At 44.6% G+C, this 27811-nt stretch overlaps 1 protein-coding gene and 1 long non-coding RNA gene across 2 annotated transcripts in view; both read left to right on the top strand.

Annotated features, from left to right (window-relative positions):
• LOC143784992 (uncharacterized) overlaps positions 1-27811 on the top strand; it is a 135767-nt gene that overhangs the window by 43343 nt on the left and 64613 nt on the right. The window lies entirely within an intron of this gene.
• LOC143784991 (hemoglobin subunit beta-2-like) lies at positions 10160-11745 on the top strand. The gene is made up of 3 exons (XM_077273619.1): positions 10160-10364; positions 11069-11291; positions 11537-11745. Exons 1-3 carry the CDS (start codon positions 10273-10275, stop codon positions 11663-11665), a joined length of 444 nt encoding a protein of 147 aa, XP_077129734.1. The 5' UTR covers positions 10160-10272; the 3' UTR covers positions 11666-11745.

The following is a 27811-nucleotide window of genomic DNA, read 5'->3' on the forward strand; positions in this document are numbered from 1 at the left end:
ATGACCGATGATGATTACTGGTTGGCCTGCCTCCTGGATCCACAATATAAAGGAAAATTACAAAATATCATGCCACATGAGAACCTTGAGCAAATATTGGCTACCAAACAAGCAACTCTTGTAGACCGTTTGGTTCAGGCATTCCCAGCACACAGCGGCGGTGATGGTTCTCACAAGAGCCGTAGGGGACAACATGGCAGAGGTGTTAGAGGTGCAGAAATCCAAAGTGGCGTTGGACAGAGGGGTTTTATGACCAGGTTGTGGAGTGATTTCACAATGACCGCTGACACAACAGGTACTGCTGCATCGATTCAAAGTGACAGGAGACAGCATTTCTCCAGTATGGTTACGAACTACAGTTCCTCCCTTATCGATGTTCTCCCTCACAGGTCATTCCCCTTTGATTACTGGGCATCTAAAATAGACACCTGGCCTGAATTGGCAGAATATGCATTACAGGAGCTCGCTTGCCCTGCTGCTAGTGTGCTATCAGAAAGAGTCTTCAGTGCTGCTGGTTCAATACTAACCGAAAAAAGGACACGTCTGGCTACCCGAAATGTTGATGATCTAACCTTCATTAAAATGAACCAATCATGGATTTCAAATAATTTGGCCCCACCTTCCCCTGCTGACACGTAGCTTGCCTGAAAAATGTCTTGCTTTTGGCCTCCTCTTACTGACTGCTCCAATTCCTCCATTTGCAGCTGCTGAATGTCCACCATAGGCCATTTTTATACCTCCCTAAATGGGCTGACTCCCCCCACAGGGCCGTGGTCACCACCTGGCGCAAGCACCCGTGTGAGTGCCATTTGCCTGGACAGGTGGGTGTGCCCACTCTTGGGCGACGGCACTGGCACAGGGTCCCTCATAGTACAATGAAGTGTCTCTGACAGTGGTGGTGCACAACCAACGTCAGACACACCGTCGTAATATGAGGGGCCCTGTGCCAGTACCGCCACCCACGAGAGAGTGTTCCCCCCCCAGCTCGAACAGCGCTCTACCACTTGCAATACTTACCTCTCCCTGCTCCACCACTGTGTAGTCTGGGCTGTTAAATCCTTCAATGGCACTGCCAATACAAATTTGATATAATATACTGATAGTTACAATATACAGGTGCCCTGGCCTCCATTTAGACCAGTGAATACTTTGTGCCTACTACCACTGTCTGCTACTCAGCAGAGGAGCCCACCCCTGTACCTAGCTATGCCACCTGTTTATTTATGAACAATTTTTTGGCAGACATTTAGCCCACTTTATTATTTGGGCCTACTAACTGTGTCTGCCGCTCATTACAGTTGTCCTCCACTGAACAAAGCAATGCCGCCTGTTTAGTCCTGTTACCACATTTGAACTGCATTTAGCCCACTTTATTATTTGGGCCTTCTAACTGTGTCTGCCGCTCATTACAGTTGTCCTCCACTGAACAAAGCAATGCCACCTGTTTAGTCCTGTTACCACATTTGAACTGCATTTAGCCCACTTTATTATTTGGGCCTTCTAACTGTGTCTGCCGCTCATTACAGTTGTCCTCCACTGAACAAAGCAATGCCGCCTGTTTAGTCCTGTTACCAATTTTGAACTGCATTTAGCCTACTTTATTATTTGGGCCTACTAACTGTGTCTGCCACTCATTACAGTTGTCCTCCACTGAACAAAGCAATGCCACCTGTTTAGTCCTGCTACAAATTTTGAACTGCATTTAGCCTACTTTATTATTTGGGCCTACTACTGTGTCTGCCGTTCATTACAGTTGTCCTCCACTGAACAAAGCAATGCCGCCTGTTTAGTCCTGTTACCACATTTGAACTGCATTTAGCCCACTTTATTATTTGGGCCTTCTAACTGTGTCTGCTGCTCATTACAGTTGTCCTCCACTGAACAAAGCAATGCCGCCTGTTTAGTCCTGTTACCAATTTTGAACTGCATTTAGCCTACTTTATTATTTGGGCCTACTAACTGTGTCTGCCACTCATTACAGTTGTCCTCCACTGAACAAAGCAATGCCACCTGTTTAGTCCTGCTACAAATTTTGAACTGCATTTAGCCTACTTTATTATTTGGGCCTACTACTGTGTCTGCCGTTCATTACAGTTGTCCTCCACTGAACAAAGCAATGCCGCCTGTTTAGTCCTGTTACCACATTTGAACTGCATTTAGCCCACTTTATTATTTGGGCCTGCTAACTGTGTCTGCCGCTCATTACAGTTGTCCTCCGCTGAACAAAGCAATGCCGCCTGTTTAGTCCTGTTACCAATTTTGAACTGCATTTAGCCTACTTTATTATTTGGGCCTACTAACTGTGTCTGCCACTCATTACAGTTTTCCTCCACTGAGCAAAGCAATGCCGCCTGTTTAGTCCTGTTACCACATTTAAACTGAATTTAGCCCACTTTATTATTTGGGCCTATATCTGTGCTTCCTCCTCATCCTGCCCATTGCCCAGCCACTGCTAGATGAGTCTGCTGGTACATTGACCCAGACTACTACATTCCCCTTGCACTCTACACAGCCAGAATCTGACCCTGCTGAAAGTCAGGTTCCCCTTCCCGCATACTATACCACCTTACACGGGGACAAAGAGGAAGGTGCAGATGAAAGTGCAGGTTCCTTCATCAGGTGGGGGGGGGCATACTCGTTGGTGACATTACTGGCACAGGGCCCCTCATAGTACGCAAAAGTGTCTCTGCTGGTGGGAGGCGCCACACGCCATCAAACACACCGCCGTACTATGAGGGGCCCTGTGCCAGTGCCAATGCCAATGAGTGGGCCTCCCTGCTTGCTCAGGATCACAGCACTTGCAAAGTTGAAATACTTACCTCTCCCTGCTCCACTGCCGTGACGTATTCCACGTTTCCTGGGCCCACGAAAATCTTGCGCTAGCCCTACCCCCCACAACTTTGGCCAAATGACCTCCAGTTTTCAATGCCTAACTATTATTATAAAGTAAATTAAGATTGACAAGCTTCAGTAATAAGAATTGATGTTTTTGGCATTAAAATGGGCACTGTAGGTGTTTTCCTGTCCTCCACTCACTGCCGACTTTGATTCCCCAATGACTTGCATTGGGTTTTGTGTTTCAGTCGGCCCCCGACTTTTCGCAATAATCAGACGATTTCACCCGACCCGACTTTTTACAAAGTCGGGTTTCGCAAAACCCGACTCGATCCGAAAAAAGTAAAAGTCGCTCAACTCTAGTTAAGAATGTACATATTTATGCAACCACATTATTTTAGTTCTTTATATTTTTTTCCACCCGAAAAGATTTCAGTTTATTTTTTTAATTGTTCATTAGCTGGGTCTCAGTCCTTCTCAGCCCTTATTCACATGAATGTCACATGACAAATGGTAAGGTTTCCTTGTAGATTGTAAGCTTGCAAGCAGGGAACTCACTCATAATGTCACTGTTTAAATTGTCTTAACTCGTACCGAATTTACTGTTTGTACAAGTCCCCGCTTAATTGTAAACTGCTGCGGAATATGTTGGCGCTATATAAATAAAAATATTACTATTATTATTATAAGGTTTTAATACTAGATGCTAAGACCATCCTGAATAGGCTCACCTTGCTATGGTGGAATGGCTTTTTTATAGCCTTCCTGCCCACTTCCTTAAAAAATTGTGTGCAATTTCAAGTACAGAAATTGATAATGTTTTGAAGGTAAATGTAGGTAACACTAAATATTGATGTGATTTACATTCCTCCCTTGTTCATTTATTGCATTTTGTTGCTAAAAGAATTTGAATGCTTCAATTTTTTAAAGCATTCTTACTTTGTAGCATTTTTTCCACATCCGCCTAAGACTTTTGCTCAATACTCTATGTGCATATATATAATATATTATTACATTATGCAAATATTAATATGCACATAGATTACGAGCAAAAGTTTTAGGCAGGTTGTGGAAAGTTCATACAAATTTGAGGTGCTCAAAAAACCATATTGTTTTTATCAAGGAGGAGTTTCTTTCATTATAGCCCTAAGTTCACTGGTAACTATGGGACCCACTAGTTCTAGATAACTGTGGCACCAACACCTTCATTGGAGGCACTTACTGAAGCAGTATGACAGGTGGCTTAGAGGGTCAGCTAATTTACTGAAATGCACCTGATTCGGTATCCTCTTGACTCTTTTTTATCTCAGCCAATTGTTGTGCAGTCATTTGGGCTTTTTTTCTCATTTTTTTAGTGGTCACCCCAGAACTCTGGAGAATTGCTAACACTGACTTTGCAGAAACTTCAGCCAGGACCTGTCTGGAATACGTCCCCCCCATCTCATGTTTAACTGCTGGCTTGCGCGTTCTTTGGTGCTGATACAGCACTTCACCATTATCTAGCTCAGCCCTTTAATCCTCAGTTTCTCTATCTGCTTTTTCCTTCTGTATTGCTGGGTATAGTCTATAGATACCTCCCTCACAGCCACAGTGTGCAAGGATTGTGCCAATTTCACACTTTACAACCAGTAAGTAGGACACAACAAACACATACAAGTGTACAAACTTGTAAAGGAAAGTTAAGAGTTACCTGTGAGAGAGATTGGCATTGTCCCACACAGGGTTGCCAACCATCCAGAAATTCCGGGACTTTCCATAAAAAGAGGGCACTTTTTTGCCTTGTCCATAAAAATATTTGAGGCATCCGTGAAATTTTTGAAGTTGAAGAAACTTATGCAAATTATTTTGACTGTAATTATCATTATTGCAAAGTTTACAGTGAGTGCAGCTAATGTCTTCATATCAGAATGTTGGGCTGTAAGCATGTAGCACTTATAATCATAATGATTTATTATAGTTTTTCAATGTGTAAGTAAAAAAATATTGTTTGGCCTTGATTTGTTGATAAGCTGTCAAGCAAATAAAATAAATAAATAACAAGTCATGTTGGCAACTGTGCACCCACAGCAGAGAAGGAAAGGAAATTCTGTTAGAAATCTCACCTGTGGACGCTTTTGTCCATCCTGTAGTTCTTCCTGTTTGGGTTGCTGGTTTGCCAAGAGAACCAGGGCTGATGGATATGCCCGCTTCTTCAAATTAGATCAGTAAAAATGTATGCAGAGTTCTGATTTTCACAGGTTATTTAAATAAAAGGAAGATTTATTTAAAGTAAAGTTACAATAAAAAGAGATAGACATATGCAGGATACCTATAAATATAAGAGATGGATCTGACTTTTTCCAAAAGAATGCAGTACTTAAATCAAAATGTTGGACATCAGCAATAATTAAAAAATTCATAAGCAAAACATAAACAATTATTAATTTTCAAAATTAGTTCTGTGGCAAAACAATTTGGGGCGTCTTGTTTCTGTGAGTAAATCTAAGGGTGCAGTCAGGCTACGGTATTAGGCCTCCTTCACATATCAGTGTCTCCAGTACAAGTGGTGAAAGTTTTCACCCGTACTGGAGGTGAGATTTCTTACCAGTATCTCCTTTCCTTCTCTGTTGCGGGTGCAGGGTTGCCAACTTGACTTTTGATTCATTTATTTTATTTCATGTGCATTGCCTGGTCGCGCTGATATCAGGGAGACCAGGGAACTATGATGAGAGCTGTCTTCAGCACTCGGCAGGTGGGAACAGTGCGAACTGTACTGCTTTTTCCAAGGTGCCAGTATGTGTCATAATGATGCGGAACACGGACAGCATACGGATGCCACACGTATGTTGCACACAGACACACAGACCTGTAGCACTGGTACTGATTTTCCAGTACCGGAGGCTGTGAAGTGAAGGAGGCCTTACTTGCAATCCTCGGAGTGGCCATCTGTCCTCCTGACCTGAGCATGACAGTATGTATTTCTATGCAGCTGTCACGCTCAGGTCAAGAGAGCTGACGGCCAGTCCGAGGATTTTGATGAAATCATTGCACAAGTACAACCCCTGGCAAAAATTATGGAATCACCGGCCTTGGAGGATGTTCATTCAGTTGTTTAATTCTGTAGAAAAAAAAGCAGATCACAGACATGGCACAAAACTAAAGTAATTTCAAATGGCAACTTTCTGGCTTTAAGAAGCACTAAAAGAAATCAAGAACAAAAAATGTGGTAGTCAGTAATGGTTCCTTTTTTTAACCAAGCATAGGGGGAAAATTATGGAGTCACTCAATTATGAGTCTGTGATCTGATTTTTTCTACAAAATTAAACAACTGAATGAACATCCTCCAAGCACGGTGATTACATAATTTTTGCCAGGGGTTGAAATACGGCAGTCTGACGGCACCCTTATCTATAGAAAAGCATCTTACAGAACATTCTAACAATATCTGCAGACTCAGCCTTGATTTATTTTAGCTGAAACAAAGCTGTAATATAGCTGCCACATAACAAGTAACATAACATATTGGCAAATTATGAGTTATAATAGCTGTATTGTCTCTTTTCTTTATCAATTGCTGCATACAAAAATGTGAGGTTCTTAGGGTGCACTGTAATCACATTATAACAACTCAATGGGACACAAACTAAACAGACACTTGTCTTTGAGACTAGATAGAAAATGAACTTGGAGAAAGAAGTATCCCGAAATACTTTGCTTTAATTGAAAAATTATCTGTTGTATGTTATCAAGTTGCCAACTGTATGCATTGCTGCAATGTGCTAAGCCATGTCACACATGCTCCAGATATACAGTACAGACCAAAAGTTTGGACACACCTTCTCATTTAAAGATGTTTCTGTATTTTCATGACTATGAACATTGTACATTCACACTAAAGGCATCAAAACTATGAATTAACACATGTGGAATTAAATACTTAACAAAAAAGTGTGAAACAACTGAAATTATGTCATATTCTAGGTTCTTCAAAGTAGCCACCTTTTGCTTTGATGACTGCTTTGCACACTCTTGGCATTCTCTTGATGCACTTCAAGAGGTAGCCACCAGGAATGGTCTTCCAACTATCTTGAAGGAGTTCCCAGAGGTGGTTAGCACTTGTTGGCCTTTTTGCCTTCACTCTGCGGTCCAGCTCACCCCAAACCATCTCGATTGGGTTCAAGTCTGGTGACTGTGGAGGCCAGGTCATCTGGCGTAGCACCCCATCACTCTCCTTCTTGGTCAAATAGCCCTTACACAGCCTGGAGGTGTGTTTGGGGTCATTGTCCTGTTCAAAAATAAATGATGGTAGATACTAAATGCAAACCCTATAGAATAGCATGCCACTTCAAGATGCTGTGGTAGCCATGCTGGTTTAGTATGCCTTCAATTTTAAATAAATCCCCAACAGTGTCACCAGCAAAGCACCCCCACACCATCACACCTCCTCCTCAATGCTTCACGGTGGGAACCAGGCATGTAGAGTCCATCCATTCATCTTTTCTGTGTCGCACAAAGACACGATGATTGGAAACAAAGATCTCTAATTTGTACTCATCAGGCCAAAGCACAGATTTCCACTGGTCTAATGTTCATTCCTTGTGTTCTTTAGCCCAAACAAGTCTCTTCTGCTTGTTGCCTGTCCTTAGCAGTGGTTTCCTAGCAGCTATTTTACCATGAAGGCCTGCTGCACAAAGTCTCCTCTTAACAGTTGTTGTAGAGATGTGTCTGCTGCTAAAACTCTGTGTGGCATTGACCTGGTCTCTAACCTGGGCTGCTGTTAACCTGCAATTTCAGAGGCTGGTAAACTTATCCTCAGAAGCAGAGGTGACTCTTGGCCTTCCTTTCCAGGGGCGTTCCTTATGTGAGCCAGTTTCTTTGTAGCGCTTGATGGTTTTTGCCACTGCACTTGGGCACACTTTCAAAGTTTTCCCAATTTTCCGGACTGACTGAACTTCATTTCTTAAAGTAATGATGGCTTCTCATTTTTCTTTACTTAGCTGCTTTTTTCTTGCCATAATACAAATTCTAACAGTCTATTCAGTAGGACAATCCGCTGTGTATCCACCAGACTTCTGCACAACACAACTGATGGTCCCAACACCATTTATAAGGCAAGAAATCCCACTTATTAAACCTGACAGGACACACCTGTGAATTGAAAACCATTCCCGGTGACTACCTCTTGAAGCTCATCAAGATAATGCCAAGAGTGTGCAAAGCAGTCATCAAAGCAAAAGGTGGATACTTTGAAGAACCTAGAATATAAGACATAATTTCAGTTGTTTCACCCTTTTTTCTTAAGTATATAATTCCACAAGTGTTAATTAATAGTTTTGATGCCTTCAGTGTGAATGTACAATTTTCATAGTCATGAAAATACAGAAAAATCTTTAAATGAGAAGGTGTGTCCAAACTTTTGGTCTGTACTGTATGTACTAATTATCTGTCATATTTATCTCCGCTGACCCCTCGGGAGAGTATTGACAATTCTGTACATTTTTTTAACCAGAAGCCTCGCCGTGTTTTCATTGGCTACTATGGCTGCAGCGAGCTGCAGTACCAGTCATAGCTGCTGTCAAATAAATGACGCCATGAGTAGTGTTGAGCGATACCGTCCGATACTTGAAAGTATCGGTATCGGAAAGTATCGGCCGATACCGGCAAAGTATCGGATCCAATCCGATACCGATACCCGATACCAATACAAGTCAATGGGACTCAAGTATCGGACGGTATTCCTGATGGTTCCCAGGGTCTGAAGGAGAGGAAACTCTCCTTCAGGCCCTGGGATCCATATAAATGTGTAAAAGAAAGAATTAAAATAAAAAATATCGCTATACTCACCCTCCGACGCAGCCTGGACCTCAGCGAGGGAACCGGCAGCGTTGTTTGTTTAAAATTCGCGCTTTTACTTGGTTACGTGAAGTCCCGGCTTGTGATTGGTCAGGGCGGCCATGTTGCCGGGACGCGGACCAATCACAGCAAGCCGTGACGAAATTACGTCACGGCTTGCTGTGATTGGTCCGCGTCCCGGCAACATGGCCGCCATTAACCAATCACAAGCCGTGATGTCACGGGAGGCTGGACACGCGCGCTTTTTAAAATGGGCGCGTGTCCAGCCTCCCGTGACGTCCCGGCTTGTGATTGGTTGCGCCGCGGTCAACCAATCACAAGCCGGGAGGCTGGACACGCGCCCATTTTAAAATTTTAAAATGCGCGCGTGTCCAGCCTCCCGGCTTGTGATTGGTTGACCGCGGCGCAACCAATCACAAGCCGGGACGTCACGGGAGGCTGGACACGCGCCCATTTTAAAAAGCGCGCGTGTCCAGCCTCCCGTGACGTCACGGCTTGTGATTGGTTAATGGCGGCCATGTTGCCGGGACGCGGACCAATCACAAAGCCGGGACGTAATTTTAAAATCCTTAAGGACCTGAAATTACGTCACGGCTTGCTGTGATTGGTTGCGTCTCCCATGTGACTGCAACGCAACCAATCACAACGCCGGAACGTAATTTTAAAATCCTGAAGGACCTGAAATTACGTCACGGCTTGCTGTGATTGGTTGCGTCCCGGTCACATGGGCGGCACGCAACCAATCACAAGCCGGGACTCACGTAAAGGAAAGAAAAGCGCGAATTTTAAACAAAGAACGCTGCCGCTTCCCTCGGTAAGGTGCAGGCTGCGTCGGAGAGGTGAGTATAGCAATATTTTTTATTTTAATTCTCTCTTTTACACATTTTTACATTAATGTTGTTTCGATACCGATACCCGATATCACAAAAATATCGGATCTCGGTATCGGAATTCCGATACAGCAAGTATCGGCCGATACCCGATACTTGCAGTATCGGAATGCTCAACACTAGCCATGAGTGGTAAAATTAAATCGATGCAGCTAATTATCAGGTGTTCTAGCAATCTGATATTGATTGCCTATACTAAGGATTGATCATGAATACCATGGTCTCACAAAGCTTCTTCAACAAATATCATATAATATGTTTAATGTTATTAAATTATACGTGATGTTGTGGAATATGGTAAGGCTGGTAACGGTGGAGAATGATTCTGTTATCAGAGCAGAATTTCCACTCTTCACAGTAACTTTTCATTATTACATTATTCTTTTCCTTACATTAGAATACAAACTACTGGAATAATATTCAGTGTATAGACAATATTTAATTTGCACCAAACACTGAAGTATTAGACCCAAGTATTTAGACGTACATTTCATCAGGTCAGAGACAGCCCTGCTCTCAGCATTTTTAGCTGCTTAGAAAGCGATTTTTCCTTCCAGACCGATTAGACTTTGAAGGACTGGACTGAAGGATTGGGGAAAAGCACGACGCAGCAGTAATGGAGAATGGGTGTAACTTCAGAGATTATTATATAAAGGAAGATCCATGTGATGGCTTCATTGTCACTTCCAGTGTACAACAGCATTAGACAGCAATCATGGTTCATTGGACTGCTGAAGAGAGAGACGCCATCACCTCTGTATGGAGCAAAGTCAATGTTGAACAGGACGGCCATGATGCTCTGTCCAGGTAATGCACTTGTACACATTTAATACACATACTTATGTCAATCGGCTTCATATGTACACTGTAGTCATCATTGTATTTCATAATAATTATCTTTCTTTGTACTCATCAGTGTTAGTGATCAGGTACAGACCACCTTACTCCCCAAAAGTTTTGACGTTCAGTTTTTAACCCATTATTCATTTTCTAATTTCCATCTATAATATCATTATTACTGCTGAATTAGATTGACTAGACTTATAAAGTTAACACAATTTCTTGGAAATTTGTGGAAATTATTAGTTTAGTGAATTTACAGGTGTTCCTCCTTGGTCTCCTTTAAATAATATATATTTGGGGCATACATGTGGTGTAAGAGCGAATTAACTCATTATCTACCAATGTCCTTTTTTTGGGACACCTAATCTTTAGCTTCTAGCAGCTATGATTTTATAATTTTTATAATTAGGTCCAATTTTTTGTGTTGTGTTTGTAAAATGAATGTTTTCAAAATAGGAAATCATGTCATTGTCATTTTTAATTGAATGTTGGGACACCCTTTTCTGAAAAATCCATACTTGTAAAAATTTTGCAAATTATGTTTCTGATTCATTAGGACCCAAATCATTAAAAATCTGTCATAAAAAAAAAAAAAAAAAAAAGAAAATTGCTAATTTGGCAAGTAATGGGTTAACAGTAATTGTTCTCTTCATTCATATAAATTTTAGGCTGCTGGTCGTGTACCCCTGGACCCAGAGATACTTCAGCTCCTTTGGAAACCTGTCTAATATCACTGCCATCTCCGGCAATGCCAAGGTGAAGGCTCATGGCAAGAAGGTGCTCACAGCTGTTGGCGGTGCCATCCAACACCTGGATAGTGTGAAAAAGCACCTGGCTGACCTCAGCAAGTCCCATGCCCAGGAACTCTATGTGGACCCCGAGAACTTCAAGGTAGCACACATACACTATATGAAAGTATAATCTGCAATCCGATTCCCATTTGAAAATATTTTTCTAATTTTATAGTAAGTGAAGATTTCAATGCAGACAAAACTTAACCATTTAAGATACTCAATATAGTATTTTACCTACTGGGACAACTGAATCTCTAAAAATAAAAATTATCGTGATGAACCTATTGCTATGTTTATACTATAACTTAGCTAAAAAACGATTTTTGTTTCCTTTATCCACAGCGTCTGGGAGAAGTTCTGATCATTGTCTTGGCCTCCAAGTTGGGATCTGCATTCACCCCTAAGGTCCAGGCTGCCTGGGAGAAGTTCATCCATGTCTTGGTGGCTGCTCTGAGCCACGGCTATTTCTAAATTACTGTTTGTCGCTGTTGTTCCATCCTTGTGTAAACCAGGCTGCAGTTTGTAAAATAAAATGCTAATTTAAAATAAAATCCAAGCCTAGTGTTATTGATTTTTCATCTTTTTTATGATTTGTATTTATATATTCAAACATTAACAGTTGGGACATAATTAGAAAAATGTTAATGTAATTCTACTTCCTTTTTTTCATATCTTCTCTCCCTTTAAATCCACCCTAGCCCCTACCCACACAGGGAATAGAGAGATGGGAAAAAAGGGAAATGAAAATTTGCAAAAATGTAAATTTGTAGTACATAATCTTCTGTCATTGTAATTGTCTTTACTTTTAAAAGTATTTTTTCATTGTTTCAAAATAAAAACAATAACATTTCATAGAAGTTCTTATAACATCTGGTTCACGCAATATAGGTGATTTAGAAAGATTTGTACATTGTAGAGAAATTCCCAACAGCAACTGATAGAATTTTATTTTCTATTTTCCAAGAGGACTCTGGAAAATAAGAGATGAAATTGATTGGTTGGTTTGAGGAACTGCTCCACTCTTCTTTACATGACTTTTGATACATTTCATCACGTGTGTTTGGTCTGCAGCTACAAATGTTTTCTCTTTCTCAAAAACTATTATTGAATTCTTAGAAAAGTGATCAAGCATTTAATTCATAAGCATGCTCTCCTTAGGATCTAAGGAGATGACGTGTGCAAACTCACAATATAAACTGGAAATATGTAATAAAGGTCAAGCTGGTCTTTGTCATTACTAAGGCTCCATTCACATCACATTATGAGGTTATATTCTGCACAAATGCTGACAGTGTAGGAAGAATCTAAAAAAGAGATATAATATGATTTATTAATAATTAGTCTGTTCAGAAATGACCTTACAGATAGGTGAGGGGGTGGGGTGTGTCTATATGTAAAATCATCCTTAAAACCCATCCTGCGTGATAATATAGGTGAATCTAATGAAAATGTAGAGTCCCTGTGGGTAGAGATAAGCGGAGGGGGAAAAAATAATAAATTACTGATAGGGGTTTGTTATAAATCTCCAAAAATAATGGAAGGAATGGAGAATATACTCGTAAAGCAAATAGATGAAGCTGCGACTCAAGGAGAAATCATTATTAAGGGGGACTTCAACTACCCTGAAATAGATTGGGGAACGGAAACCTGCAGTTCCAGCAAAGGTAATCGGTTTTTGACAACTATGAGAGACAATTACCTTTCACAACTGGTTCAGGACCCAACAAGAAGGGGGGCACTGCTAGACCCAATATTAACCAACAGGCCAGACCGCATATCAAATATAAGGGTTGGGGGTCACTTGGAGAATAGTGATCACAAAATAATAAGTTTTCATGTATCATTTAATAAGATGTGTAGTAGAGGGGTTACAAGGACACTAAACTTCAGAAGGGCAAATTTCCAACGGATGAGAGAGGATCTTGGTGCAATTAACTGGGACGATATCCTGAGACATAAAAATACACAAAGAAAATGGGAGACATTTATTAGCATCCTGGATAGGACCTGTGCACAGTATATACCGTATGGGAATAAACATACTAGAAATAGGAGGAAACCAATATGGCTGAATAGAGCTGTAAGGGGCGCAATAAGTGACAAAAAGAAAGCATTTAGAGAATTAAAGGAAGTAGGTAGTGAGGAGGCATTAAATAAATATAGAAAATTAAATAAATTCTGTAAAAAGCAAATCAAGGCAGCAAAGATTGAGACAGAGAGACTCATTGCCAGAGAGAGTAAAAATAATCCCAAAATATTCTTAAACTACGTAAATAGTAAGAAGCTAAAAAATGATAGTGTTGGCCCCCTTAAAAATAGTCTGGGTGAAATGGTGGATGAGAATGAGGAAAAAGCCAATATGCTAAATGACTTTTTTTCATCAGTATTTACACAAGAAAATCCCATGGCAGCCAATATGACTAGTGATAAAAATTCCCCATTAAATGTCACCTGCTTAACCCAGCAGGAAGTACGGCGGCATCTAAAAATCACTAAAACTGACAAATCTCCGGGCCCGGATGGGATACACCCCCGAGTACTGCAGGAACTAAGTACAGTCATTGATAGACCATTATTTTTAATCTTTAAAGACTCCATAATAACAGGGTCTGTACCACAGGACTGGCGTATAGCAAATGTGGTGCCAATATTCAAAAAGGGGACAAAAACTGAACTCGGAAATTATAGGCCAGTAAGCTTAACCTCTACTGTGGGTAAAATCCTGGAGGGCATTCTAAGGGATGCTATACTGGAGTATCTGAAGAGGAATAACTTCATGACCCAGTATCAGCACGGGTTTACTAGGGACCATTCATGTCAGACTAATTTGATCAGCTTCTATGAAGAGGTAAGTTCCGGACCGGACCAAGGGAACCCAGTGGATGTAGTGTATATGGAGTTTTCAAGAGCTTTTGATACGGTGCCACACAAAAGGTTGATACATAAAATTACAATAATGGGGATAGGAGAAAATATGTGTAAGTGGGTTAAGAGCTGGCTCAGGGATAGGAAACAAAGGGTTGTTATTAATGGAGCACACTCGGACTGGGTCGCGGTTAGCAGTGGGGTACCACAGGTGTCAGTATTGGGCCCTCTTCTTTTTAACATATTTATTAATGACCTTGTAGGGGGCATTCAGAGTAGAATTTCAATATTTGCAGATGACACTAAACTCTGCAGGGTAATCAATACAGAGGAGGACAATTTTATATTACAGGATGATTTATGTAAACTAGAAGCTTGGGCTGATAAATGGCAAATGAGCTTTAACGGGGATAAATGTAAGGTCATGCACTTGGGTAGAAGTAATAAGATGTATAACTATGTGCTTAATTCTAAAACTCTGGGCAAAACCGAAAATGAAAAAGACCTGGGAATATGGGTGGATGACAAACTCACATTTAGTGGCCAGTGTCAGGCAGCTGCTACAAAGGCAAATAAAATAATGGGATGCATTAAAAGAGGCATAGATGCTCATGAGGAGAACATTATTTTACCTCTATACAAGTCACTAGTTCGACCACACTTAGAATACTGTGCACAGTTCTGGTCTCCGGTGTATAAGAAAGACATAGCTGAACTAGAGCGGGTGCAGAGAAGAGTGACCAAGATTATTAGAGAATGGGGCGGTCTGCAATACCAAGATGGGTTATTACACTTGGGGCTATTTAGTTTGGAAAAACGAAGACTAAGGGGTGATCTTATTTTAATGTATAAATATATCAGGGGACAGTACAAAGACCTTTCTGATGATCTTTTTAATCATAGACCTGAGACAGGGACAAGGGGGCATCCTCTACGTCTGGAGGAAAGAAGGTTTAAGCATAATAACAGGTGCGGGTTCTTTACTGTAAGAGCAGTGAGACTATGGAACTCTCTGCCGTATGATGTTGCAATGAGTGATTCATTACTTAAATTTAAGAGGGGACTGGATACCTTTCTGGAAAAGTATAATGTTACAGGGTATATATACTAGATTCCTTGATAGGGCGTTGATCCAGGGAACTAGTCTGATTGCCATATGTGGAGTCGGGAAGGAATTTTTTTCCCCAAAGTGGAGCATACTATTTGCCACATGGGTTTTTTTTGCCTTCCTCTGGATCAACATGTTAGGGCATGTTAGGTTAGGCTATGGGTTGAACTAGATGGACTTAAAGTCCTCCTTCAACCTTAATAACTATGTTACTATGTTAAATATAATATGAATAATTTAAATAAAAAAAAAATAAAGTAAGCATAACTAGGCATTTCAAAATTCATCTAAACAATACAGACGATGATAAATCTGGCAGTATTTTCTGAAAATATGATACACTTTTCATACCTTACACCACTTCATGGCTGCCTTACTTTACATGAATATTTTGCACAAAAAAGCACAAAATTATAATTTTCCTATTAGATATGCTCCTTTTTCTAACAAATTGGCCATAAAAAGTGGTATACACCCCTTTTCTACTGCTAGTTGCTCCAGGTGTGGATGTGCACCTTAAATTATGTCATAATAATATAATATAATATAACATATCTAATTATTTATAATACGTCATACCATTTTTCAAAAAGCTAGGTAGTAGTGGTGTGACCTGTACTAAAAAGGTGCTATAATTTGTACCACAAACCTGGCATACATGGTAGCTGAAATCTATATCGGCTGGCACCAAATTTATTTTCTAGCTCACAGATAGCCAAAACATGCTCCTATCTTTAAGCGTTAATACCTATCCAAATCACCAACACACGTTTCCCCAAAGTGTGCCAAGAGCCATTTTTCAGCATGACAACACCAGGCCACATTTAGATCATACTAGTGTGAAAAACCTGCATGGCCTAATTGTGCTACCATAGCCTGTAGCATCTCTGGACTTGTCTCAAATCGAGCATATCTGGGGCTTCATTGCTTGGCATTTGCAAAGGGAGCTGCCAGCAGTGGGTTTTGTTGATTTGCGTGTCTAATTGCATTTAGCGTGGTAGAACATTCCTCACACAATAATTAACCCCTTATTGATATCCAGCGTGTAAGTGGAGCGCCCCCAGACGCAGGGCCGCGGGGTACTCGGTACCGGGCCTCTCTGTCTCAGTTCTGGGGTCATCACGGTGGCTAGACCCGGTCCGTGACCCTGCTAAGGGGCGTCCAATGAAAGGTGTGATGATGGTGCGTGGTGTAGGTCGCGGTGAATAACGAGGACACAGGGTTGCAGTCTCTTGACCTCTTTACTGAAGGCTTCAGGGTCCGCAATCCAGAGTACTGTTAACAGGGCTGGCTGAGACAGGCCGGTCCGAAGGCACATCCAGAGTTCCCTTTGCAGGTGGAAATCAGTGCCTACCTTCTAGCGCCTGTGTGTTGTAGTACTTCCCTGCTGAGCACCACGGGATAGTCCTCACAACTGTCGTGTATATTTCTGGTCTTTCTCTCTCTCTCTCTCTCCGTCCCCCAGGTGATATGGATGGGACGCACCCGTATGACGGGGTAGGCCTGGAGCTATTTTATAGGGACCCTAGGGACGCCCCTCTCCCACAGTTTGCCTCCGTTGTCTTCGTTAGGTGTAATGGTGAGACAGCCAACCTATGGTTAACTGCCTGGCCGTAGTTTAAAGTAATGCGTGGAGTCTCTTACTTTCTCGGCATTCCGGCCACCGGCTACGCGCCTCAGAAGGATGTTGCTTCGATCTTACAGCACGACTCCTTCTGGTATTATCTCCTTTTTGCTGTATTTCCGTTCCTCACTTCTCCACAATAAACCTCGCTTCTTGTCCTTTCTTAGGAGTCTGCCGCTGTAAGGCACAGGCACAACTCCGTAGCGATCTGTCTCTTTCTAGGACTCTGCCAGGATCCCACCCCTGACAGGTCCTCTCTCTAGCTCTTCCCAGCTACTTTCTCCCTAACTTCCTGTCCAACCCCCAGTTTTACCAGAGCGTGAGGAGTGGCCTACTAGATAGAACCACTCCCCCTGGTGGCCGGAGTGTGAAGTGTATTGTGTGTGTGTGATACCTGGTCAGGTGAACTCCTTTAGTGCAATCAGACGTAACATCACTCCCCTTAGTGGCAGAGCGACATTACTGCAACGACCAGGACTCTGGGGCGCTGCACTCCCCCCCCCCCCCGGTTAAATCCAGTACTCCCGGACTGGGAAAATAAGAACAACAATACATGTTAACAGAAAACACATAAAATTTTGAAATATCATAAACAATTAAACATAACAGTGCTTCCCTTTATGGGAGGTGAGGACTCTTGAACGTTGCAAAAGTTTTGGTCATGCACAGTTCATGACTGCCAGTTCAGTGGTTGTAATTTTAAAACAGCAGGGACCCCGGGTAAACAAAGGGGTCCCTTTTGAAAGTTTTGGAGCAATTCACTGTCCACTGCTCCGTTGTCCATTTTTAAACTTGTAACACAGATATTTACACAAACACAATTAGCAACTTTAGTTAATACCTCCAAGTTTTGTAGCGAAGGGGAGTCTGATTCTTGGTGCTACGTGTAGACCTCCCTAGTGCGGGGGTTGCTATTGGCCTAGCAGGGCTCACTATGCTTGCTACCACTGGTGTAGTGCACTGCCTTCTAGCTACGCTTCTAGTTAGTCTGGGTAGCACTGGCATGCTGGATCTCTCAGAGCTGCTGCTACCAACAGTGGGTTCGGCAGATTCGCCGATAGCAGAGGGAGGCTCCGCCGGTCCGACGGTGGGCATGGCATCGTCTGGCGGGGTCTGTGGTGATTGCGGGTCCGGAGGATCTGGCACCACGTCTAGTTCAGGCGGGTTCGGTTGATGAAACGTTAAGACAGGTACCACGATGGCCTGATTTATTTGAGTCCAAGACTGGGGAAAATCACCAAGAACAGTGTGTATTATTTTCTCCTCTTCTACAGGTGGAGAGGCTCTTGGACCTGTTTCCTTCTCCCTCAACTTATCAGGGCATTGTTATGACCCCAATGGCGAGGGTCTCAGAGAAACAAGTAAGTCTGCGACGTACAAAAATCCAGCTCATAGGGCAGTGGTAACTGGGTTGACCATATATCTACTCCTAACGCCAACACTAGCAGTAGCCGGGGAACATGCCTACGTTGGTCGCTAGATGTCTCGCGCCAGCCGGAGGACTAACTACCCCTAGAAGAGGAAAACAAAGACCTCTCTTGCCTCCAGAGAATAGACCCCAAAAGTAGGATAGTAGCCCCCCACAAATAATAACGGTGAGGTAAGAGGAAATGACAAACACAGAGATGAACTAGATTTTAGCAAAGAGAGGCCCACTTACTAATAGCAGAATATAGTAAGATAACTTATATGGTCAACAAAAACCCTATCAAAATCCACGCTGGAGATTCAAGAACCCCCGAACCGTCTAACGGCCCGGGGGGAGAACACCAGCCACCCTAGAGCTTCCAGCAAGGTCAGGAAACAGATTATACACAAGCTGGACAAAAATGCAAACAAAAACAAATAGCAAAAAGCAAGAAAGCGGACTTAGCTTAATCAAACAGGAACCAGGATCAGTAGACAAGAGCACTACAGATTAGCTCTGATATCAACGTTGCCAGGCATTGAACTGAAGGTCCAGGGAGCTTATATAGCAACACCCCTGACCTAACGACCCAGGTGAGCATACAAGGGATGAATGACATACCCAGAGTCAAATCACTAGTAGCCACTAGAGGGAGCCAAAAGGTAAATTCACAACAGTACCCCCCCCTTAGTGAGGGGTCACCGAACCCTCACCAAGACCACCAGGGCGATCAGGATGAGCGGCGTGAAAGGCACGAACTAAATCGGCCGCATGCACATCAGAGGCGACCACCCAGGAATTATCCTCCTGACCATAGCCCTTCCACTTGACCAGGTACTGAAGCCTCCGCCTGGAGAGACGAGAATCTAAGATCTTCTCCACCACGTACTCCAACTCGCCCTCAACCAACACCGGAGCAGGAGGCTCAGCAGAAGGAACCACAGGCACAACGTACCGCCGCAACAAGGACCTATGAAATACGTTGTGGATGGCAAACGACACCGGAAGATCCAGGCGAAAGGATACAGGATTAATGATTTCCAATATCTTGTAAGGACCAATGAAGCGAGGCTTAAATTTGGGAGAGGAGACCTTCATAGGAACAAATCGAGAAGACAGCCATACCAAATCCCCAACGCGAAGTCGGGGACCCACACCGCGGCGGCGGTTGGCAAAACGCTGAGCCTTCTCCTGTGACAACTTCAAGTTGTCCACCACATGCCCCCAGATCCGCTGCAACCTATCCACCACGGAATCCACCCCAGGACAGTCAGAAGGCTCCACATGTCCCGAGGAAAACCGAGGATGGAAACCAGAGTTGCAGAAAAATGGCGAAACCAAGGTGGCGGAACTAGCCCGATTATTAAGGGCAAATTCAGCCAACGGCAAGAAGGTCACCCAATCATCCTGATCAGAAGAGACAAAACACCTCAAATAAGCCTCCAGAGTCTGATTAGTTCGCTCCGTTTGTCCGTTAGTCTGGGGATGGAAAGCGGATGAAAACGACAACTCAATGCCCATCCTACCACAAAAGGATCGCCAGAACCTGGAAACAAACTGGGATCCTCTGTCCGACACAATATTCTCAGGAATGCCGTGCAAACGAACCACGTTCTGGAAGAACACAGGAACCAGATCAGAAGAGGAGGGCAGCTTAGGCAAAGGAACCAAATGGACCATCTTGGAGAAACGATCACATATCACCCAGATGACAGACATGCCTTGAGACACCAGAAGATCAGAAATGAAATCCATAGAGATGTGTGTCCAAGGTCTCTTCGGGACAGGCAAGGGCAAGAGCAACCCGCTGGCACGAGAGCAGCAAGGCTTAGCTCGAGCACAAGTACCACAGGACTGTACAAATGACCGCACATCCCTTGACAAGGAAGGCCACCAAAAGGACCTGGCCACCAGATCTCTGGTGCCAAAAATTCCCGGGTGCCCTGCCAACACCGAGGAATGAACCTCGGAAATGACTCTGCTGGTCCATCTAGCAGGCACAAACAATCTGTCAGGTGGACAAGAGTCAGGCCTACCAGCCTGAAATCTCTGCAACACACGTCGCAGATCTGGAGAAATAGCAGACACGATAACTCCTTCCTTAAGAATACCCACAGGTTCAGCGACTCCAGGAGCATCAGGCACAAAGCTCCTAGACAGAGCATCGGCCTTCACATTCTTTGAACCTGGTAAATACGAGACCACAAAGTCAAAACGGGAGAAAAACAATGACCAGCGGGCCTGTCTAGGATTCAGGCGTTTAGCAGACTCGAGATACATCAGATTTTTGTGATCAGTCAAGACCACCACACGATGCTTAGCACCCTCGAGCCAATGATGCCACTCCTCAAATGCCCACTTCATGGCCAACAACTCCCGATTGCCCACATCATAATTTCGCTCTGCCGGCGAAAACTTCCTAGAGAAAAAGGCACAAGGTCTCATAGTAGAGCAACCAGGGCCTCTCTGCGACAAAACGGCCCCTGCCCCAATCTCCGAAGCATCCACCTCATCCTGAAAGGGAAGTGAGATGTCAGGCTGGCACAAAACAGGCGCCGAAGTAAACCGGCGTTTTAACTCCTGGAAAGCCTCCACGGCAGCAGGAGCCCAGTTAGCTACATCAGAGCCTTTCTTGGTCATATCCGTCAGCGGTTTAACAACGCTAGAGAAATTTGCGATAAAACGACGGTAGAAGTTAGCAAAACCCAAGAACTTCTGAAGACTCTTAACTGACGAGGGTTGAGTCCAATCATGAATAGCTCGGACCTTGACTGGATCCATCTCCACAGCAGAAGGGGAAAAAATGAACCCCAAAAAGGGAACCTTCTGTACACCAAAGAGACACTTTGAGCCTTTTACAAACAAAGAATTTTCACGCAGAATCTCAAAAACCATCCTGACCTACTCCACATGCGAGTCCCAATCATCAGAAAAAAACAGAATATCATCCAGATAAACAATCAAAAATTTATCCAGATACTTCCGGAAAATGTCATGCATGAAGGACTGAAAAACTGAAGGTGCATTAGAGAGACCGAATGGCATCACCAAGTACTCAAAATGACCTTCGGGCGTATTGAATGCGGTTTTCCATTCATCGCCCTGCCTAATGCGCACAAGGTTGTACGCACCACGAAGGTCTATCTTGGTGAACCACTTGGCACCTTTAATCCGGGCAAACAAATCTGACAACAGCGGCAAAGGATACTGAAATTTGACAGTGATCTTATTTAAAAGCCGATAGTCAATACAAGGCCTCAAAGATCCGTCCTTTTTGGCCACAAAAAAGAATCCCGCACCAAGAGGGGAAGAAGAAGGACGGATATGCCCCTTCTCAAGAGACTCCTTGATATATGAACGCATCGCGGTATGTTCAGGTACCGACAGATTAAACAGTCTCCCCTTAGGAAACTTACTGCCAGGAATCAAATCTATTGCACAGTCACATTCCCTATGAGGAGGCAGTGCACTGGACTTAGACTCGCTGAAGACATCCTGATAATCAGACAAATACGCCGGAACTTCTGAAGGCGTAGAAGAAGCAATAGACAAGGGCAGGGAATCTCCATGAATTCCATGGCAGCCCCAACTTGACACTGACATAGCCTTCCAGTCCAAGACTGGATTATGGGTCTGTAACCATGGCAAACCCAAAACAACCAAATCATGCATTTTATGCAGAACAAGAAAACGTATTACCTCCCGATGTTCGGGAGTCATGCACATGGTAACCTGTGTCCAAATTGCGGTTTATTTTTTGCCAATGGCGTAGAATCAATACCCCTAAGAGGGATAGGATTTTCCAATGGCTCAAGAACAAATCCGCAGCGCTTGGCAAATGACAGATCCATAAGGCTCAGGGCAGCACCCGAGTCCACAAACGCCATGACAGGATACGATGACAGTGAGCAAATCAAAGTTACAGATAGAATAAATTTAGGTTGCAAATTACCAATGGCGACCGGACTAACAACCTTAGTAAGACGTTTAGAGCATGCTGAGATAACATGTGTAGAATCACCACAGTAGTAACACAAGCCATTCTGGCGTCTATGAATTTTCCGCTCATTTCTAGTCAGGATTCTATCACATTGCATTAAATCAGGTGTCTGTTCAGACAACACCATGAGGGAATTAGTGGTTTTGCGCTCCCGCAACCGCCGGTCGATTTGAATAGCCAGGGCCATAGAATTATTCAGACCTGTGGGAATGGGAAAACCCACCATCACATTCTTAATGGCTTCAGAAAGGCCATTTCTAAAATTAGCAGCCAATGCACACTCGTTCCACTGGGTCAGCACGGACCATTTCCGAAATTTTTGGCAATACACTTCAGCCTCGTCCTGGCCCTGAGACATAGCCAGCAAGGCCTTTTCTGCCTGAATCTCAAGATTGGGTTCCTCATAAAGCAAACCGAGCGCCAGAAAAAACGCATCAATGTCAGCCAATGCCGGATCTCCTGGCGCCAGCGAGAAGGCCCAATCCTGAGGGTCGCCCCGTAAAAAAGAAATAACAATTTTTACTTGCTGAGCGGAGTCTCCAGATGAACAGGGTTTCAGGGACAAAAACAATTTACAATTATTCCTGAAATTTCTAAATTTAAATCGGTCTCCGGAAAACGGTTCAGGAATCGGTATCTTAGGTTCTGACATAGGACTTCTGATAACATAATCTTGTATGCCGTGCACACGAGCAGCAAGCTGGTCCACACTTGTAATCAAGGTCTGGACATTCATGTCTGCAGCAAACACAAGCCACTCAGAGGTAAAGGGGAAAAGAAAAAAAAAAATGAGAGAGAGAAAAAAAAAACTCAGAACTTTCTTTCTTATAATCCCGCTTCTGCAATGCATTTAACATTTAATACTGGCCTGGCAAACTGTTATGACCCCAATGGCGAGGGTCTCAGAGAAACAAGTAAGTCTGCGACGTACAAAAATCCAGCTCATAGGGCAGTGGTAACTGGGTTGACCATATATCTACTCCTAACGCCAACACTAGCAGTAGCCGGGGAACATGCCTACGTTGGTCGCTAGATGTCTCGCGCCAGCCGGAGGACTAACTACCCCTAGAAGAGGAAAACAAAGACCTCTCTTGCCTCCAGAGAATAGACCCCAAAAGTAGGATAGTAGCCCCCCACAAATAATAACGGTGAGGTAAGAGGAAATGACAAACACAGAGATGAACTAGATTTTAGCAAAGAGAGGCCCACTTACTAATAGCAGAATATAGTAAGATAACTTATATGGTCAACAAAAACCCTATCAAAATCCACGCTGGAGATTCAAGAACCCCCGAACCATCTAACGGCCCGGGGGGAGAACACCAGCCACCCTAGAGCTTCCAGCAAGGTCAGGAAACAGATTATACACAAGCTGGACAAAAATGCAAACAAAAACAAATAGCAAAAAGCAAGAAAGCGGACTTAGCTTAATCAAACAGGAACCAGGATCAGTAGACAAGAGCACTACAGATTAGCTCTGATATCAACGTTGCCAGGCATTGAACTGAAGGTCCAGGGAGCTTATATAGCAACACCCCTGACCTAACGACCCAGGTGAGCATACAAGGGATGAATGACATACCCAGAGTCAAATCACTAGTAGCCACTAGAGGGAGCCAAAAGGTAAATTCACAACAGGCATACCTTAAGGTGGTCTCTGGATATTGCCGTTGAGGTTTCCCCTCCATCTTTGCTGATGAGACAGACTTTAGTATTGTCGAAATCGGACGGCAGGACGGTATACGGTTCCGCTTCCCATTGGTCGTCAAGTTTGTGTAGCCTTCTCTTCCGCTTGAGTACCTGCTCACCAGGCCGCAAGGGAATCGCAGGAGCATGCTGGTTGTAGTCCCTTTCCTGTTTTTGCCTGACCTGAGCGAGACTTCTTTCCACGCATTCCTGTACTTTGCGGTACCTTTGCTGCCTCTCCGTATCCCAATCGACATCCGGCGAGGTATCTTCGGGGGTTAGAACCCCCATGTCCAGATCAACGGGCAACTTACTAGACCTTCCTCGCATCAGGTACGCCGGAGTGCAGTTGGTAGAATTCACTGGGATGTGGTTGTACATGTCTACCAGGTCGGGCAACTTTGTTGGCCACAAGTTCCGTTCCTCTACAGGCAAGGTATTCAATAAGTCGATCACCACTTGGTTCATCTTTTCACACATCCCGTTGGTTTGTGGGTGGTACGGTGTGGTTCTGATCTTCTTACACCCGTACAGATTGCAGAACTCCTGGAACACCTCCGCCTCAAACGCTGGTCCCTGATCGGTCAGTACTTTCTCTGGATACCCATGGGGCCTACAGAAGTACTGCCGTCCTGGCCGTTAGATCCTTGACAGGTACAACCACCAGGAACCTGGAGAAGTGACCCACGATGGTGAGAGCATAAATATAGCCTGACCGGCTAGGCGTCAGCTTCACGTGGTATAGCGCAACCAGTTCTAGTGGCCGTTTGGTGATGATGGGCTGCAAAGGAGCCCGTTGGCTGTCATGGTCCTTCCTGCGTAGGCTTCACGGGCCACACTCCCGACACCACTTCTCGATGGCTCTTTTCATGCCAATCCAATAGAATCTCCCTCGGAGTAGTCTCTCCAACTTCCTCCACCCGAAGTGTACAGCCCCATCGTGGTACGCTCCCAGAACCATTGGCGCATCTTGCCTTGGAACCACTATCTGCCATACCAATTCATGAGTGCGGGGGTCAATACTTCTTCGGCACAGCTTACCATCGTGAATAAACAATTTGCTTCTCCCCTTCCACAGCTGTTGGGTTTCTTGTGGATCATCCGGGCCGGGATGCAAACCTGCCTGCGTCAGGAGCTCTTTCACCCGACGGACCGCAGGGTCACCATCCTGGGTCTCTGCCCACCTGTGGTGGGGCAGGGGATTCAGCGTGGCATCCTGGTTGTTTCTGTGCCTGTTCTTCACATGATGGGAGCACTGAGTGGCTTTGGGGCGATGGAAAGCGGGCAGCTCTACTTCTTCAAGTGCCTCCGGGTCCTCCCCCGTTTCTGGCAAATTGGGCATCCGGGACAAGGCATCGGCATTCGCATTCTTGCGTCCTGCCCGGTACTTGATGGTGAAGTCGTAATTGGACAGCCTGGCCATCCACCGCTGTTCCAAGGCCCCGAGTTTTGCCGTGTCCAAGTGCGTTAGTGGATTGTTATCCGTGAAGACGGTGAATTTTGCTGAAGCCAGGTAGTGCTTGAACCTCTCCGTCACTGCCCAAACGATGGAGAGGAATTTCAGCTTGAAGGAACTGTAGTTGTCAGGGTTCCTCTCCGTGGGATGAAGTTTCCTGCTGGCATAAGCGATTACCCTCTCCTTGCCTTTCTGGACCTGGGACAACACAGCTCCCAGCCCTACGTTGCTGGCATCCGTATACAGTACAAATGGTTAATCATACTCAGGGTAGGCCAGTACCTCTTCTCCAGTCAGCGCCATCTTCAAGCAAGTGAATGATCCTTCTTGGTGAAGTCCTTGATGAACCTCCTGTAATAGCCTACCAACCCGATGAATTGCCGGACTTCATGGAGGTTGCTGGGTTTCGGCCATTCTTTAATCACCGTACCTTGTCGGGGTCTGGGGTCACTCCTTCGACACTCACCACATGGCCTAGATACTGTACTTTGGGTTTCAGCAGGTGGCATTTGGATGGTTTCACCTTTAAGCCAAAGTTGGACAGGGCTTCAAACACCTCGGCCAGGTGCTTCAGATGGTCTTCATAGGTCTTAGAGAAGACAATGACATCGTCCAGATACAGCAGTACGGTTTCAAAGTTCTTGTGCCCCAGACAGCACTCCATCATCCTCTGGAACGTCCCCGGGGCGTTGCACAATCCGAAGGGCATGTAGTTGAATTCACAGAGACCCATCGGCGTCGTGAAGGCCGTCTTCTCCTTGTCTGCCTCCGCCACGGGAACCTGCCAGTACCAACTGGTGAGATCCAAGGTAGAGAAGTAGTTAGCAGATTTTAAAGCGGCCAGGGACTCCTCTAACCTGGGCAGTGGGTATGCATCTTTATGTGTAATGCGATTTAACTGTCTATAATCCACACACATTCTCATTGTGCCATCTTTCTTCTTAACAAGGACTAATGGAGCTGCCCAGGGGCTACAACTGTCCCTCACTACCCCAGCCTCCGTCATCTCTCGCAACATGTCCTTGGCACACTGATAATGAGCTGGGGGTACAGGACGGTATCTCTCTTTTATGGGTCGGTGATCCCCTGTGGAGATATGATGTTGGATCCCTTTTAGCTGTCCAAAATCTAGGGGGTGTTTGCTAAAGACCCGCTCGTACTCATGAACCACCCTGTAGGCCCCCTGTTTCTGGTGAGGTGGGGTAGAGTCAGTGCCCACGTTTAATCCCAACACCAATCCTTCGGTTGCCCTGCAGAACCGTTGTTCTCCGCCGGATTGGACGGGACCAAGGGCCCAGGTGCCTGTATCACACTACTATTAACAGTAAACAGTTTGGCATATTTGGCTAGCTGGACTTCTTCCTCCCCGCAATTGAAAACACGTACTGGCACCCTCGCCTTGTGGACGTCAACCACCCCTCTGGCTGTCAGGAGGGTAGGCCTATTATCCGAATATACGGGTTCTACCAGGGCCTGATAGTCTTTACCCCTGAGGCCTATGGATGCCCGACACCATATTAACATTTCACTCCTGGGGGGTATCGCAATGGGGTTTGAATCACTCACTGTGACACGACCAATCTCACCACCAGTCTGCTGTCTTTGCATCAGGGCCCTGATTTCTTTATGCAGGGCACGTTGTTCACTGTAGCCAGCTGTTTCTGCTACCTGTTGTAATAGGACAATAACTTCTGCAAGACAATTTTCTATAACATTAGTACCAATGGTCATCATGGGATTACATTCACGGCGGTCAATATCAACAATTACAATCCCTTGGGCCTTCAATTCCACCCGCTCCACTTTGATGGTGACCTCTTTATACCCCACTTGTGGCAATGGCTGACCATTACTGGCTATTATGGTGAAATCGTCATCGGGGCCACGAGTAATATTGGTGTCCTCCCAATACCGTTTATAAAGCACGTAAGGCATAGTCGTCACCTGAGAACCGGTGTCCAGCAAAGCGTTCATGGGGATACCGTCAATCACAATAGGAAGAACTGGTCGCCCTCCAATGTTTTTGGCTCTCCAATGCTGCGGGCCTGATTGTCCTACTCCTGGGGGTTAGCCCTCTGCCCCAGGGGTTGCTCGCTTAAATGACAGTACCTTGCAAGGTGGCCCACCCGATGACAGCGGCGGCAGATAGGTCGTCCGTCCCGATGAAAGCAATCGTCGTCCCTGCCTCTGGTCGGCGGAGTCCTCCTCTGTCGCATCCAGGGGACATCCACTGGTCTGGAGGCCAGCTGGATCTTCTCCTTGGGGGCCTCCTGTAGGGACTGCACGGTCCGGGCTAGGGCAGCAACGCTCTTGGTCAGCTCCTGCATCTGGAGGCGGAGTCCTGCGGGGGAATCGTCCTCTAGGATCTGGGCATCGGCCTCGGTGGCGACTGGGGCATCCGACACCACCTCCTGGTGGTATGTGAGAGCTTGACGCCTGGGAGGCACTGCACGGCTGGGTTGTGCTCTTG

This window comes from Ranitomeya variabilis, chromosome 7, assembly GCF_051348905.1.
Source record: "Ranitomeya variabilis isolate aRanVar5 chromosome 7, aRanVar5.hap1, whole genome shotgun sequence".
NCBI classification, from domain to species: domain Eukaryota; kingdom Metazoa; phylum Chordata; class Amphibia; order Anura; family Dendrobatidae; genus Ranitomeya; species Ranitomeya variabilis.